The sequence below is a fragment of the Galleria mellonella genome, unplaced genomic scaffold, assembly GCF_026898425.1.
Source record: "Galleria mellonella isolate WM207_F2 unplaced genomic scaffold, CSIRO_AGI_GalMel_v1 utg312, whole genome shotgun sequence".
NCBI lineage: Eukaryota > Metazoa > Arthropoda > Insecta > Lepidoptera > Pyralidae > Galleria > Galleria mellonella.
Window position 1 is genome coordinate 1,897,553 of NW_026442074.1, and position 18,602 is coordinate 1,916,154.

At 33.5% G+C, this 18,602-nt stretch overlaps 1 protein-coding gene across 1 annotated transcript in view; it reads left to right on the top strand.

Moving 5' to 3' along the window:
• The first annotated feature begins 5,295 nt into the window (after nucleotides 1-5,295).
• Nucleotides 5,296-18,602, top strand: part of LOC113520121 (nucleoporin 88) — a 160,901-nt gene continuing 147,594 nt past the window's right edge. Inside the window, exon 1 of the mRNA XM_052895876.1 lies at nucleotides 5,296-5,581. Coding sequence (XP_052751836.1) covers nucleotides 5,372-5,581 — 210 coding nt within the window. The 5' untranslated portion in view covers nucleotides 5,296-5,371. The remainder of the gene's footprint in view (nucleotides 5,582-18,602) is intronic.

Genomic DNA, 18,602 nt, shown 5'->3' on the forward strand with positions numbered 1-18,602 from the left:
TTAGAATGGCAAACAAGCTGACGGCCCACCTGATGGAAAGTGGTAACCGTCGCCTATAGACATGAGCAGTACCATAGACATAACAGAGTATACCGTTTCACCCATGATACCCCTCATGCGTTGCCATTCCTGAGGACTCAGGTGTTATTCCTCTGTACCCAGTAAATTCCCGCCAATACGTATATATACGAGTACGAGTAAATAATAAATGAGGAGCTTGTACGTTCCATTTTTAAAAAACATCCCACGATCCAGCTAATGCCTGATATATCCATAGACAAATAAATATTGTTTGTTCGTACCATAAATAAGGCTGGAGACAGTCGGAGGGACACGCGTCACCTTTTGATACATTTCCGCTGTCGTTATTAATGACAAGTCATCGGTGCCGTCCCGGCGGGCTGCTGCTGGCAGGGTTGGCACCAAAGGAAAAACAAAAATTGAAAAATTAATTAAAAATACTTATGTTTTTTTTTATGCAACTTAGAATGGCAAACAAGCTGACGGCCCACCTAATGGAAAGTGGTAACCGTCGCCTATAGACATGAGTAGTACCATGGACGTAACAGAGTGTACTGTTTCGCCCATGATACCCCCCATGCGTTGCCATTCCTGAGGACTCAGGTGTTATTCCTCTGTACCCTATAAATTCACTGCCATATCCCACCCTTTAAACCGAAACACAGCCACGCAAATACAATTACTCAGGTGGATTTGAAAATTTACTGTCACATTTTAGATAAGCCTACATCACGGAGCAAAAGATTTCTAAACTGATTTTTTGCATATTTTTAATTATTGGAAAAAAAAATAATTGACACCCCTACACAATTCATACGTCGCGACCTGCCCAGCATAATAATAGATCGGGCGCGGGGTGGCCCATCGCTCCGTAATATCATGTGAGAGACGCTGCTAAATTTATCAATAGTATTACACTCAGAACACGGGACCTCGCGTTCGCATCGCCTTATATTTTATTCAGGTTGCGATGTTTTGACATTGATCTTTGGTGCTTTATAGCAATCTTTCAGAAGTTCCGATGATATGTTAGCTGAGAAAAATAAAGGTAAATTTTCGAGTGGGAAAAAACAAATGGGGAGAAGTTATCGTGTCGACGCGTACGTATCAAATATTTGTATTTTGCGCATTTGTGTAGGATATATATATATATATATATATATATATATATATATATATATATATATATATATATATATATATATATATATATATATATATATATATATATATATATATATATATATATATATATATATATATATATATATATATATATATATATTCATTATTGCACTTGTAAAAATTTACAAAAGATAATTTGTTTGTTTATTACCTAGATTTAACCCCCGGCTACGCTCGGGTGCACATTACATCACATCACATTAGAAACCTTTAAAATTATCAGTGTTTCTCTACAATATTATGCATGTATTATACATATAAACCTTCCTCTTGAATCAGTCTATCTATTAAAAAACCGCTTCAAAATCCGTTGTGTAGTTTTAAAGATTTAAGCATACATAGGGACGGACAGACAGCGACAGCGACTTTGTTTTATACTATGTAGTGATTATCGCCTTAATATATTAACCAATCACTATGAAATTTCGTGTATACCTGTAGATACTACATATATATTTTAAAAGGTGATAATGGTATGGTACTCGTAACCCCGCCTGCGCTATCGGTATACACTGGCGGGGCACCAGTGATAGATGACTGATGAGGATGAAAGCAGATCAGTTAGCCCATCCTGACGAATTCAACTAGAATTAGCCGCGACGGTTTCCAGGGGGAACCACGTAGAGGTCGACCTGACAGGGTATATTGCTATTAATAAGGCTATTTGACCCCATTACTAACAATCCCTTTCCCCCCACTTACTATATTGGATGGAGAAGAACTTAAGCTATTTTTTTATTCCGTTTAGTGAACATATCCGGATCGGGTTTAAGGCTTACATTTTAACATATCAGGTAGATTGTTTGAAAATATGCTTAATTGGAAATATTAAGAGACTACAGCATGGGGTTCTTCAAAAGGGGGTTAAAGAGGTTTCTTCAGGGTCGGCAACGCGCGTAATACCTCTGATATTGCAGGTGTTCATAGGCTACGGGAACCACTTACCATCAGGTGGGCCATATGCTTGTTTGCAACCACAGTGGTATAAAAAAAAATAATAAAAAATTTAACGATAATTGTAACACTTTGATAAGTTCCGGTATGAAGACTCAAGAAGTTAATACCTTTGAGGTTTGAAGGAAAAATTATCATATAAATTAGTAATACGTAAGGAAAATAGATCCAAGTGAGACGAGAGCCTCGTTTCATTACGTATACCGTGACCTTGATTTATATATATATATATATTCTAGCAACATGATTGACATATTGGAGAGTTACCATTCCATTACCATCCCAGTGCACCAGAGGGAGACTGTACAAAAGTCGATTGCTTGGTTACCTCTGTCCCATTCGTGTTTCTACCGTCAAGCAGTTGTGTTTATATAGTTGTGTTTCGGTTTTAAGGGTGGGATATGGTGTGAATTTACTGGGTACAGAGGAGTAACATCTGAGTCCTCAGGGATGGCAACGCATGGGGGGTATCATAGGCGAAACAGTATACTCTGTTATGTCCATGGTACTGCTTATGTCTATAGGCGACGGTTACCACTTTCGATCAGGTGGGCCGTCAGTTTGTTTGCCATTCTAAATTGTATAAAAAAAAATCCATTTAGTCTGTACTACTCAACTTCATCCACCGAGTCTATACAGTATATCTATATACAATACTAAACATAATGATATGTAAATTTTTTAGTATTATTGTATAAAAGTAAAACAAAGTAAAATTTTTAATGCTGATTAAAAAAAAGGAAAAGTAAATTGTAATTATTATGAAATTTAATTATTTTTATGAAAGAGCGATTTCTCCTAACACAAGCAATCTTTGCTTAACAGGAGATACCAAACCCTGTAATGTAACTAACTACAAAAAAAAAATACCAATAATGGACACATTAAATATTGGTTATCCAATAGAACACCAACGGAATTAACATAAACATCAGACAGGTATGGACGGTACCGAAATAGGGTACAACCTTTTTCCCGTCAGCAATCTCCAGAGGCAGTCGATATATACATATTACAGCGGTATTGTTATTACCAATGCCTATTTACTTGAAAAATATAATTAGTACACATGTTTTATCACACACACGCACACATACACACACACACGCACACACACACGTATGCACGCACAATCGCACATACGCATAATCGCACACACGCACAATCGCACACACGCACAATCGCACACACGCACACATAGTCTGTACTTTATAATTAAGTTATATATAATTAATAATTATTAGAAATAAGTTTTAATGTTAAGTTTACTTTCGCACTTTATATCTCATTATTGTCATCTGTGTATTATAACACTAATTGGTTGCCTTGTATTTCTATTAGTCCATAGAGATGGGGCACTGGTGACTTGTAACACAGGTTCTTCAAAACCTACCGCAAGCGTCAGTCTCACACAAAATTGTTTTTACATATCAAATTGTACATCAAGTTGTCACTTTATACTACCTTTTGTGAAGAGAAAATAAACCATTCATTCATTCATTCATTCGCATGTTTTATCTCAAATTACACCGTTCGAGCGCATCGCATCGATGAGACTAACACCCGGACCAGCCACGCCCTCAGTCACTGCCAACAGCAATCCGCGAAGCTTTAAAGTAAACAAGAATTAAATTACAACGAGGTACACGTACGAAATCTGAAAACAAAATTTATTGTTGCCTATATCTCGGTTTATTTATAAGAAAGCGCGGCCCGTACACTGGGAGATGAAATTACGTGATACCATTCCAAATCAAAGTGAAATACAGCTGGTACAAGTGCGAGGAACCGTTCCCCCACCTTCCCATATGGGTTAGGGGGCGTTATATTTTCATCAGATTGTACTCCACTGATTGCTTGTTTATTAGATAAACGTTTCGTTATTATGTTTAAGAGTGTATGTGTGAAATTTTAAACACATAAGTAGATATATACTCTTTATTGTTTCCCCCAAAAAAAAATTATAGTAGTAAACTTTTTACAAATGCTAATATTTTTTTTATACCACTTAGAGCTCTACCCAGTAGGTTAATACCACAGACTATGAATGAGTAGTTGACCTAATTTTTCTACTATAAATCTTGCAAAACTAAGACAGTCATCTCAAATTTGAACTAGGTATAATTATTTTAAAATAACCGTAGTAGTTAATATGAATTGTATAAAGATTTATGTTAAGATTCAGCAAGTTTAATTTTAGATCGATAAATTGATAATAAAAACTTAACAGCGCCTCTAGCGGATAGTTTGAGAAAATCGAATTCTGATATAAAATTAAATAAATACATGATATATGAGCTTGTAGCACTCTATCAACCTTCCAATAATATAATTTAAAATTGTATTCTAAAAATAATCGACTTCAATTGTAGCAAAAGTTACTTTTATTTTAAAATTATTTACTGAACCGATTTTGGTAATATTTATAAGAGACCAATCTGTAAATACATTCTTTTAGACAATATAATAATTTTCCGAACCGGTTTATAACTGACGTAGTTATGAGGCAACAAACATACCTTGAACACAAATTGAGGTAACCTTATTTTTTTTTAAGTATGCCTTCGAAAAATTAAAAATGTCTATCCCGATATATTTAATTTTTTTTATAACACAGGGGGCAAACCAGATGATAAGTGACTAATTATTAATTTAATCAAGTTAATGTTTCTAATCTAATTTAAAGAAGTCGGTTTTTATAGAATTGGTTCCTTCTTACGTAAATTCCTTAATATTTTTGTTTATTATTTTTATATGTTTAAATATTTTTTGCACGATGCCTGAACAAACATTCTAAAACAAAATTTCTAAAAATTAAATATTAAAGTTTTGGTATCTATTGATCTTATTAATACCCCTGATATTATTTTTTCTTAAATATCTCCCATGAACAGACATCATTTATTTACAATTTTATTATATTAGTAAGGTAACAAAATTATCTTTTTCAGATCCCCTGGCGTTTTGTAGAGTTAAAGCAGTATCCAAACGCAATGCACGTTATAATGATACCAAAGTGTGTAGGGCATTGTCTCTTCACGTAACAATTAAAAAGTATCCTTATGCGGAAAGATAATAAAAGTTATTTCATATAACTCAATTTCTCGACGTGACTATTGGATATTGGCGCCATTTTATCTGTCAAGTTGTGAAGTGTCTAACGAAAGTTGCAGTCTAAACAAAACAAGTTGAAATTTTAATAAAATTCGCAATGGATTCTCGTTTATATGAAACTAAATTGGCGAACCATAAAATATTTCATGAAATAAAAGACGGTCTAAAAGAGATTCCCAATGGAATGTTGTGTAATTTATTAGAATTAAAGGACGATGTGTTATACGCTTGGAATGCTGCGAAAAATTGTTTATTATGTGTGAATCTGAAGCAATTGGAGGAACACGGAGACGAAACACAATACCAGGTACATATTTCAATATGTTTTAATTACTCACAAAATTGCCGGTTAACATTTTTGTATTGTTGTAATTGAGGTTATGTTGACATACACACAGGGCAAGAAATTATTTTATTTTCACTAATTACACATGTATTCTATTTAAAAACATCAATTATCCAAATATAAAATTATATACCATACTATTATCATAGGACCGAGACATAGTTACATCAGGCAGATCAAGGAAGGAGTTGGTGTTGTGTCGTATCAAGAGGTGAAGAGACTCGATGAAAATCATAGTGAGTGGCAAGAGCTCCACCGACAAGAGCGCAGCTCTTAAATAGATAGATAGACTATTATCATCACCTCAGTTGTTTTCTGTCCGATATTGAACATAGGCCTTTAAAAAGTATTAACATTTTGTTAAATAATTAATTTACATAATTTACTTGATGCAAGTGTTTTGACTGACTTGATATAAATATTTAATTTTCTTGATAATTTAATATATAAAATATGCATTTCTATATGATAATGTGATTATGTGTAATCTACAACTATTTTTTCTAAATACTAACCTATCATCACCTAAAGAAATTTCATACTTCTATGAGATAATAATATTTTTTTTTAATTATTGTTAGACAGTTTTAGTTGTGTATTGGTTGGCACATTAATTCACCTGCTGGTGATATACATGATAAGTCAGATTCAATCTCTGCGGAATACAATTATTCATATCATTTCATATTTGTAAAAAAAAAGTATATGAATATATTTGTCAGTGGCTTATTTGGGACTACACGATGCTGTGTAATATGCCTAGTGGTATTTCTGTATTTATTTTTTATTTATTGAATTATGTCTATCTATATGCACAATGTGTAGTCACTTCATCTAGTGTAGGACAACCCCCTACTAAATGGAGTGGTGACCTGAAATGCATTGCAGGGATTCGGGGAATGCAGGTGACTCAGGACTGTTCTTTATGGCAGTCTATGGGGGAAGCTTATGTCCAGCAGTGGATGGATAATGGCTGAAATGATGATGATGATGATGATATGCACAATTACAATTTTACGAACTTACTGTGTTTATTGTTGCTGGCAATTCTTTTGACTTTATCTGGAAAACACAAAGCGCTGTATGCTAAAGAAGGCTTCTTTTTAAGAGTGACTTCAAAAAGAAGAAAATTTTTAATTTGTCGACCTTTTTTGTGTGTAACATATACTGATTTTTTTAATGAATCAATTTTGATAATTTTTTTGCTTTTAATAATATTTACAATAGTAAACATTAAAATTAATAAATCTATTAAGGTTTTTAAATTTAACACAATAAAACTTGGTATCTTTTTTGGAACTAAGTTATAAATTATTGTATAACGGAAAACCAGTAGCTCAAAAATTTTGTTTCAGATTAAAATAATAAAAATTATAAAATTTACAGCTATATATATATATATATATATATATATATATATATATATATATATATATATATATATATATATATATATATGTATATATAGGTAGGTATATATATATATATCATTTATATAGTAATCTAAATGTGTCTTTTATATATTTATATAACATTTTAAGTAATTCTTTTTATATTATGTGTTTGCTTTTAATGAATTACTCAAGCTGTGCACATAATGTAATTGGATTATAGCCTAGCCGAATCACAAATGTAATTATTACTTAAGTTTTTTATGGTTGTAATCTGTTTTATGTGCCAATAAAATAAAATAAAAAAACAATAAAAAATCAAATTGAATATACTCACTCAAACAGTCATACCTTACAAATGTTCTGTATAAAAATCTTAGTGCAGTACTACTATTATTATTGAAAAACAGGGTTTTTCTAGATAAAATCTGTGACACTGCATCATTTCCATGATCTTTTGTGCTCACATTTTTTTTTAATTCGCTACTAATTCCTATCAATGATAGGAATCTTAAGGTTGGAGCTTGCAAATGTAGCGCAGCACTATTTATAAATAATCCATTATTATTTAAAAAAATAATATTTTATTGTTTTGTATTTTTTTTTTTTAAATATTTACTTTCTTTTTCTTTTTCTTTACAGGTAAACATTATCAATCTGCCAAGAACTGTGGAGTAGGTAGTGAGCTGATAATACGACAAATTGGTTTTCCTTTCTTTTTTTCTCTCTCTTTATTAATAGTTAAGAGTTAATTTTTAAAGGACATGTTTATTTCATTGGTTACCAGTTAATGATTTGGACCATATGGAAAGTGTTATCTTGGTACCTGTGCAAATTTCGGGGATTCTCATCTAATATAGTCGCCGTATTGCAGCATGGTGATATCAGCCATACTGTCCACTGCTGAAAACTGGCTTTTGCTTCTTACATGATAATAATATTTACAAAACAAAATAATTGTATCATCTACTATTGCATTAGTATTTCTATGAAAAAGTTCCATCCACTTTTTGCATATTATGAGCGTTTTTAGCATACTAATGAATATTTTTCTCTGTGTTTTTATAGTAGTCTTTATGCACTCTGGTGTGTGATACAATAAAATAAATTAAATACATACAAATTGTGTGATACAACACACCATTTGTATGTATTTTTTCTTGGAAAACGGTAAAAATAAATACTCCTTAAACTCGTGTATGACGCTCGATAATTGTTTACTTCCATGTGACGTCACTGACATCATATTGCTCAAAAGTTGTGTTTCGGCGGCCTACTTAAATTGTACTGTATTATTTGTTTTTTTTTTTAAGAAAAATACTTATGTGAATTAAAATTAACCAATTTTTGGGGGATCTATAAATAGCACTAAATAGTCTGAGAGGATTTCAAGTAATCAGTCCAATGGTCTATTAGGCAGCAGTTTTTATGGTATAAAGTTTGTTACAATTTACTTATCCGCTCAATTTCACGTTATGTTCAAATTTGTATGTATACAAATCATTGCATCAGCTATGGTTATATTTTAATCGATTTAAGATATAGTGGGTAAAAAGCTAGTAGCTCGTTTTTAAACTGGCTTCAAAAAGAAGGAAGCTCTCAATTCAGTTGTACTTTTTTTATTTTTATTTTTTTTTATTTTATTTATTCATAAACAAAAATTTGTATTTGAATGTTATAGTAGATACAATAATTTCATACACTATGTCAACTTTTAACTCCGTCAGATATAACAGATTTGCAAAGTTCTTTTATATATCTAAAAGGGAGTACTTACAGATTGGTCCCATAGAAAATTTAATAAAATGGTACAATAGTTTACTTTTTAAATCAAAATAACTATTTTTTGTTTTTGTAGAACACAATATAAATTATATTATTGGAAAGTTGGCCAAGTGGTGTAAGTAGTGTAAGTACACACACAATAGGACACATTTAGACACGTAGCACAATTAGAGATTTTTTTAATTGATAATAATGAAATAGTAACCCCACCTGCGCTATCGATATATGCTGGCGGGCATCAGTGAGAGGTGATAAGTGAGGATGAAAGCAGGTCAGTTAGCCCATCGTGAAAAATTTCACGAGAATTAACCACGATGGTTTCCAGGGGAAACCGCGTAAAGGTCGACCTGATAGGGTACATTGGTAGCAATGGAGCTTTTAGACCCCAGTACTAACAATCCCTTTCCCCCCATAATTAAATATTGTATCCCACAAAAAACCAACTTCAATTGTAACAAATTATTTTAATATCCTTTCAGATACAAAAATAATTTTTGAAATCTGTTTAGAACTGACAATTAGGTAACAAACATAAAAAATATACAACCGAATTGAGAATCTGCTTCTTTTTGAAGTCGGTTTGAAATATACATGTTCTCCGCAAATTCAGTGCAATATCCATCAATTACGAGACTAAACAATGAACATGTTAGAGCGGCCATTGAAAAGTGCTCTCGATTTCCAAGACCTCCATTAATCTCACTTGGAACGTTACCACCGAATTAATTATCCTCTGACCATACGATTTAATGGGCTTCCTGAGGGACCCTTGGGTTTCCGATTAAATCACTACTTCTCATTGGCCGATTTATAGTGACCGGCACATTGCCCCGGACATAACCGAAAACGCTAGAAGAGATTGGATCCGGCATTCGTAGAAATTCAAATGGTCTTGGAATTACTCAACCGTGTAGTTCCATTAAGTCTAGATAAATTAATTCAGGTTATCTTTACTAATATTGTAGACTAGCTTTTACCACCGACTTTGTCCGCATAACCGGGATATGTTCACTGATTGGAATGAAAATGAAGTAGCATATATCCTTCTCGATACCAAATAAAACGTAATTAAATTTTATAATGACCGGTTAAGTCATTAAAGCACTAAGAGGTAACAAACACACAAATTCACTTTCGCATTTATTATATTGATAAGGATGTGGTAGTGGGTTTCTTTATTTTTTTTTATGGAATTGTAACCCCAGTTTGCGCTATCGGTATACGCCGGTGCCCAATCAGTTAGCCCATCGTGACGAATTCAACAAGAATTAACCACGATGCTTTTTTCCAAGGGGAACCGCGTGGAGATCGACTTGATGGGATTGCTAGTAACCGGGCTGTCCGACCCTATTGCTAACAATCCCTTTCCCTCGATTTTTTTTTATTTCATAGCACTTTACCGCCTCAAAATATTGCCAGAAAATTTGGTGTATACTTGTACTGTTTGGGATTGAGAAGGACATAAACTACTATTCATCCCAGTCAATAAATATATCCCGGTCACGCGGAGGAAGTCGCGGGTAAAAGCTAGTGGGTAGTAATGTTTTCTATAGGTTAGGCTAAGAAAGAGTCTACAATGAATGTAAAATAACATTACAATATCTATAATTTTGATATAATCGAGTAACTTGAAACAAGTCATGCCCATTATAATGTCCAGACTAATCCAAAACATTAGGGTTCTTAAAATATGATTTTATACTATGATGGCAAGCTTAATGATTCCGATGGTTTAAGATTATTAAGAATCGGAAATATAGGATCAATACAGCAGTAAATATTTTTGATAAAAACAAACTGCCTAAAGATATGGCGTAACGTAAATAAAAATTTGTGTTGAATTTGAGAGCCTTTTAGAAAATCAAGATTACTAATACGTTAAGTACTTGTTTAAACTTTTTGTGTACTCCTATATTACGTCATGTCTCCTTATTCTGGTTAAAGGACCATATTAATGTTCTAATGAAATCCTCTTTGATTTTCCTTCTAAACAATACGTTTACGTCGTTACGGGACTATCCAGGAGGATTTATTGCTGCGTACTCGCCCTTTGGCGTCCAACACAGCCCTTTGCCCGGGCCGATTGTTAATCTGAAACTTAGGTGTACTTTTCACCTTGGCCGTTTGGAGCCAAGACGCCCTTAAATCTAAGAGGATGTGAACCGTTTATGGGGTGATTCAGAAGGCTCTGTTTAGGTAATGTTGTTTTGTAAGGAGGTACATTTGCAACAAATTTCTACAAAAAAAACAGTGTTGTTCGTAGCTACCAGAAGTCTCCCACTTTGTACAAAAGTCGTTTACTTGGACACCTCTGTCAAATTCTTCTTTCTACCATGAAGCAGTTGTGTTTGCATGCCTGTGTTTCGGTTTAAAGGGTGGGATATGACAGTGAATTTACAGGGTACAGAGGAATCACATCTGAGTCCTCAGGAATGGCAACACGTGGCGGATATCATGGGCGAAACAGTACACTCTGTTATATCCATAGTACTGCTCATGTTTATAGGCGACGGTAACCACTTTCCATCAGGTGTGCTGTCAGCTTGTTTGCCATTCTAAGTTGCATAAAAAAAGCTTATTTTATTAAATTACTTTCATACTACCGATGAGCCCTGGCTTCGCAAGTTTTTGTTGAAAATAAAGTACAGTCTACTTATTACTCGTCTATAATTTAGTTTTCTATTGGTGAAGGATTTTTAAAACCGATTAAATATTTTTTGAATTTATCCATTGCAACAAAAAAATATCGTTCGTCATTATAATATTAGTTTAGAAGTAAAAGAAAATATATGCAATATTTTTTTATTTTTATTTTTATACACTTTCTTTCTCATTTTAATTTTAATTCCTAAATTATTTTCTTTTTCCTCGCTTATAACTATAAGCCTAAGAGATGAAATAAAAAAAATATAGATTCTGATTAGATGTAATATACGTGTTCTCAAAGTTGTGGAAAGCTTCGGAGCTATTTCGCGCCATCCGTAATCTACCTTCGATTTAATAAGGCTAACTTCGGCCCCACTTTAAACCTTAATCTTCGGTCCCTACCAATTAACCTGGGCCGCATTCTGCACATAAATGCTAAGCAAATATTGTCACAATTACTAGATAGCATCAGCCTGTAAACACGCGGCAAAGATTGGTGCCCTTCGGCGTATATCTCAAGGCACGACCTGTGCGGCCGTTTTGATGCTCAAGTTGAAGGAATCAGCGGGGATTATACTTTATTTGGACATAAATAAAATTACATTTTAGATTATATGCAACTCAGTTTTAAGATATTGGAGTGGTGTACCAGTACATATATACTGGTAAACCACTAAGTAATTAAAATTTCTTGAGTTTTTAAGGATCAATAATATAATTTTGAATATCAAGAAATCCAAAAAGTTCGATCACGTAAGCCCAACGATTGAAGGTTAGTGCAAACTGTGAATTATTAAAACTGATAATAATAATTAGACAATATATGTCTATATAAATATTTATCTATGTTTATTTTTATGTTAATTTTTGCTCTGGAACAATTATGGAATGAAAAATTTATTATAATTGCACCGTGAAATCTTTTCGAAAAAAATGAAATTTTATAAATATACAAGAGTCATAATTTTGTATAAACATACGGTCTTTCTACCAAATTTGAAGCTAACTATATGCATATTCGAATCACATATCACATCCAACACGCTCATGACTGTGATTCGAAAACTCTGGCTACTCTCAACTTAACCCCTATAGCTTTAAGACGTTTTCCTCCGTGCCTTAAGATCGTTTTATTACCATCCCGGATGGACTTCTGGGATGGATGGTGGGGAATGTAAATTTACTGTACGGAGCCGGACGCGAGGAGGTGAGCATCCGATTGTTTTGTTTTTGCTAGTACCGCATTAAACGGCCGCATTCTACACCGTGCCGTAACGTTTTTGATGTCATCTGTTGTGTTTTTGTAAGCAAAAGTGACCTGTAAATTTATAAGTGACTCCCATCTTTGTCTCATATTTTGTCACCATTGATTTACAGACACTGTTTTTTTGCAAAATGAATTATATTTGGTTGTCATTGCACTTTTTTTGTCTATTAAAGCTATAATGACGGTCTCTAATGGCAGGTACTTACATTCCTTTTGTACGTTAATTCGGGTCTAGATATTCTGACTTACATTTTCAGATGATCCTTATATGATTTGTTTTCTCATAATTTATAGTATAGTTTAAGAAACAGGCTCTCAGTATAGTGGTTTTATGAAAAATCATTATTTATGATTAGGCAATGAACTAAAAAATCGTAAATAACTTTATTGTATCGGCAGAAATCTTGAAATCAGCAAGTGTCATATAAAAGATTGAAGTAGTTTTTTTTTTTACCAAAGTATACGTATATCGTTTCTGTTAATTACGGGACTGTTTTACTAGCGGCCGGTTAAATCTATTGTGCGACCCAGCAACCAAATTGTAACTTTAATGCCTTTACACCAAGTTGAAAATCCAACTTTAAGAGCTCAGATTTTGGTGGAACTTAAGACGGTCGCGTGTTTGCAGGCATTTCGCCAGGCCTTTGTTTAGACGTGTTAGATCGATGTTCTTAATGTATGTGAATCGAAATGCACCACCGTTGGGTTTAATTTGCCGCCTGTCCATTTGTTCCGATTGCGGGCTTATTTATTGTACAACCGAAGATTGGCTAGGAAGGAATGAGCTAACTTAACTGAGAAACTTACGTGTGGTAAATTTGTAGTCCTTGTTTTAGTTTTGTCCTATCCGTTGATTACGTTGGATCTAATTTTTGCATGATTGAATGACACCGAATCATCATTGTCATTCAATCATGGTACACTACTGAAGATATGTTTCCCAGAAGTATCATGTAAAATCATTTATCAAGAAATGATCCTGAGCCATATACATCCATTAACTCATCAATTTATATTAAATTTAATAATCAAATACAAGACCTATGGCATTTTTTATCACACGATGGATGCCGCTTGATTTTATCTTGCCTGATAGAAAAATACAATAAGAACTAAGCACACTTAACGCGAATCCTAAGTTGTATAACAAAGTATTTGTAAATATTTTGAAAATTATATAGCAAAATTCTAGAAAGAATGACGGTTCTAAATTCTGATATTGGTAAGTTGACCTTATATTATTAACGAAGAGTTTATTACATCATATTTATAGGAAAACAGTGATTTATTAAATATTAAGTGAAACACCTTTCGTATATCTAATTTACAAGAGCACAATCAAAGCAACCCCATACATATAATCCATAAACCATTAGAGGCTTCTTGTATCGATACTTAGTCCTTCGTATCCGGATTATGTACCCTCGGAAGGATTTTGGCCCAAGGCATCGGGCCTTCTTTGTTAACCCGATTGGTGCGCCTTTGGGACAGGTGCGGCTTCCTTACGAGGATTTTAATTAATAATGTCTCGATAGTGTGGAGGTGGTGTTAGTAATTTATCGAGGTGGTCGTTGTGGGTGTTTCGTTATTAAGTTTGGGTATTTGGGCCGTCGGTATGCGATGCAAAATAGTATTTACTGTTATATGTTGAAAGTGCAAGACAAATATCCTTATTAGGTATGTTTAATTTAAGATAAAATAATTATCGATGACAGCAGAAAATCTGTTGATCAAGTTGGAAGGTCGCGATTGATATTTTTTTTTTAATTGAACTTTATATAAAGGTGTTTGGATTTTTGCGGCATCCTAATTGACTCGCGATAATTAGCTTACCTGCAGTTTTTCTACTACTACGTTACTCTCAGTAGTAATGAAAAATCAATCAGTGACAGTCTAGGGTCATTACCTTTGCGGACAAAAGATGGTAATATTAATGTAACGTACTTGTACTGTAATGTACGTGTAACGTTGTATATAAAAAAATATTTGACCCTAGAAAAATATTGATTATATTGGTCATAAGCTTTCCCATAAGAGGATGATATAGCGTACTATTATTACGATAGTCAATCGTCTTGGTTTGTTGTTTGGTTTCGACGTTGCTTTCTCTTGTAGTGTTGTTTTTTCTTTTTTTCACCTCTTACAATATGCTAAGAATGTGAGGAAAGAGATTGTTAGCAAAGGGATCTAACTGACCCATTTCTAGCAATACACCCTATCAGGTCGACCTCCACGCGGTTCCCTCTGGAAATCATCATGATTAATTTTAATAAAACTCGTCATAATGGGCTAACCTGCTTTCATCATCACCTATCATCACTCACTGGTGCCCCGTTAGCGTATACCGATAGCGATTATCATCTATTAAAAAAATGCTAAGGATGAGAAAAGGCGACTTCATCATATGTATATGTACATGTATATATATCTAGGCATTAATATATAAATACTGTATTAATATGTACGTTAATGAATATTTGTAATATTTATATATATATATATATATATATATATATATATATATATATATAATTACGATCTTATACTAAAATATAAATAGCTTTATTTTTTAAACCGCAATCGACTACTTTTGCACATCCTAAAGGTTGACTGGTAGAGAATGCCTACAACATTACGTCCGCCTTTTGTACCACATTTTATCTATATCTTCTATCTATATTTATGTTATAATAAATCTGTAGAGGGGTCAATTCTGTACATGAAATATATTTCCAAAATAACTATCAGGGGGTGATTAGTGATCGATACTGGTGCCAAATCAGTAAAATTTTTGTCTGTCTTTCTGTATGTTCGTTATAGAAACAAAAACTACTCGACGGATTTTAACGAAACTTGATACAATTATTCTTCATACTCCTGGGCAGGTTATAGTATACTTTCATCACGCTACGATCCATAAGAGCAGAGCAGTGAGAGAAATATTAAAAATGTCCACCCGTGCGACGCCGGGACGGGCCGCTAGTTAGTCAATAAAGTTTAAATGAATAAGTGACCGTACATTGTGTTCCATTTCCACCATCACATGGACATTTACCATTATCTAAATTGAATAACAACGCCATAATCGTAAAACAATCGTTTCACTATAAAATATTATCAAGATATGTGCATAAAGCAAGATATCACTTACTCCGTCGATAGACCATCATAGAGGGCTTAATAACAGAAGTATAAGATAAACAGGTTCCCTGGAGACAATATATTTCGGCCCCTAACGAACAGTCGGAATTAACTGCACACTGTTGACGTCATAAGTTATTACTATCTAGTGTATTGTCTGATACGCCGATAGTTGGATAAATTACTTCACGCAGTACCTAAAGGGTTTCTTGTTAGCACCATATCGGTGTTGGATATGTATCTCGCATCTATGTATTCCTGGCTTTATAGCGTGTGATATAATATTTTACTTTTTCCATAAAGTATTGATAGATAGATACTCTTTATTGTTTCCTCCAAAAGATTACAATATTAAACTTATTATAAATATAAATAATTACAAGAAATAATCACAATGAGAAATTGTACTATGATATTGCTTTTTTTTTATAAATACTTGTAATTTTTTTTATAACACACAAGACAAGTAAGCATGCAGCTCACCTAATTGTAAGTGATTTCAATATCAGAGAAATTGCAAGTGTGTTGTGTACCTTTGAGAAAGGAATATGCTCTTTCGAAGGCTTTAATGTCGTATCTACTTTTTTTTTATACAACTTAGAATGGCAAACAAGCTGACGGCCCACCTGATGGAAAGTGGTAACCGTCGCCTATAGACATGAGCAGTACCATGGACATAACAGAGTATACTGTTTCGCCCATGATACCCCCCCCCCCCAAAGTGTCATTCCTCTGTACCCTGTAAATTCACTGCCATATCCTCCCACCCTTCAAACCGAAACACAACCATGACTGCCGAATAGTGGCTATTATATTATATGTATTTTTTTCTTTGTGCCTGTGTAACGCGATTACGTCGCAAATTCTGAACTAATTGGTTGAATCAATATGGTTGCTGGACAATTGATAGAGTTTATCCGGCATGGCTGACTAACAAATATAAGTAAGCGAAAGTGGCAATGGGCTGTGTCACATAACTCGAAGAATCTACAACCGATGGGGAAGAAAAATTCGTGAGCGATCCCGTACGGGCGAATGCAGTGTGGACGACCCCCCAATAGATGAAGTGACGATTTCAAATACATTAGAGGAAGTCGATACAGGTGGCCCAGGACCGTTACTTATGCCAGTCTATAGGAGAGGTTTATATTCAGCAGTGGACAGATAATGGCTGAGATGATGATGATAATGATCTGGTCTTGGTTCTATATTAATTCACCGGCTTTCTTTGCGTATTAGCATCCTGCTTATTGTGAATCAAAATTTACTCCTAAACATCGCATATTAATTAAATTTACAATATGCTAACGAGATATCCTAGATATTCTACATATTTTGGCATGATCAAAGTTGCTATTTTAGCATAGCAAAATAAAGCAAAAATAACCAATTTTGAAACAATACCAAATTTTTAATTAAATATAAAAAAAATCTTTCTGTTACAACAGAATTTTTTGTTCTTTTTTCTCCATTTAGGGCTGTGTATTTATAACACTTTACAGTTAAACTTTTTACAGGTATTTAATATAATTACAGGTAACAAATAATGATGATAGGTAATTAAAGATAAATTAGGTATATAAAGGCAATGAAATTATTGACCTATTCCCAAGCCTCCATATATTAAGGCATGGTTCAAGTCGTGCCGTTAAGACGGGACCCCCTCCCCCCTCCTGGTTCCGTACACGTTAGATGTAAGCCCACGGGTGTTCATTAACTCATCATGTTAAGCCAATGAAATAGTATAGTTGATGTCCTATATAAGTGGACCTCCACACATAAAACAATTAGTGTATCTGGACAGGTCAGGTAATATAGGGCTACCTGGCTTTAGCTAGACGTTCTATAGAACTACAGAATTTTATCGACTAGGTTTAGGTATTAGATAGTGGTCATGGCTGGAAAGAAGCCATATAGTATATTTAAAAAAAGAAAAAGGATGATTTGAATTTTTGCATACGATTCTTGTATCTCTTCATGTAATGACTTATAACTATAATTTTGTTATGTAAATAAATATAAAAAACACTAGTGGAACTATAAAAGTGGTATCATTTCTGAGTACGTCGTCTAGATAGTTTCTCTTTATAGAATAGAAATCGTCTATATTCAAATAGCTTTTTGCGTTTCTTAAAGACCGTTTTAATTTTTTTTTAAATAGAATAATTAAAAAATTTAAATCTCATATTTTGTTTATTTGGAACCTATGTTATATCTTAGGACATAAAATATATGACAGGTGCATTCATCAGATCATCATCACATCAGCCTTTTACTGTTCACTGCTAAACATAGGTTTTCCCCATTCAGTGGGGGGGCATGTACATACATTGTTTTGGCATAAAAACTAATGTATAAATGGGCAGATGGGAAAAAAAGGTTCTTGAGTACCGACTACATACGGGTAAACGCAGTGTAGAATAACCCCTCATTAAATGGAGTGACGACCAGAAATGCGTTGCTGGGAGTCAGTGGATGCAGGTAGTTCAGGATCGTTCTTTATAGCAGTCAATGGGGGAGGCTTATGTCCAGCAGTGGACAGATAATGGCTGAAATATTCTGATGATATGTATAAGTAAATATGTACTAATAATGAATGACGTTCATATTATTCGTAGCTATCTACGACGTAGCAGTGGCTTCTCATGAATTCTTATTTTAAAACAAATAAAATACCAATGAACGGATGTCGACAAATTCAAATATGTAATTTTTGAATTTACTATAAGTATTGTTATACTTACAAGGCAAT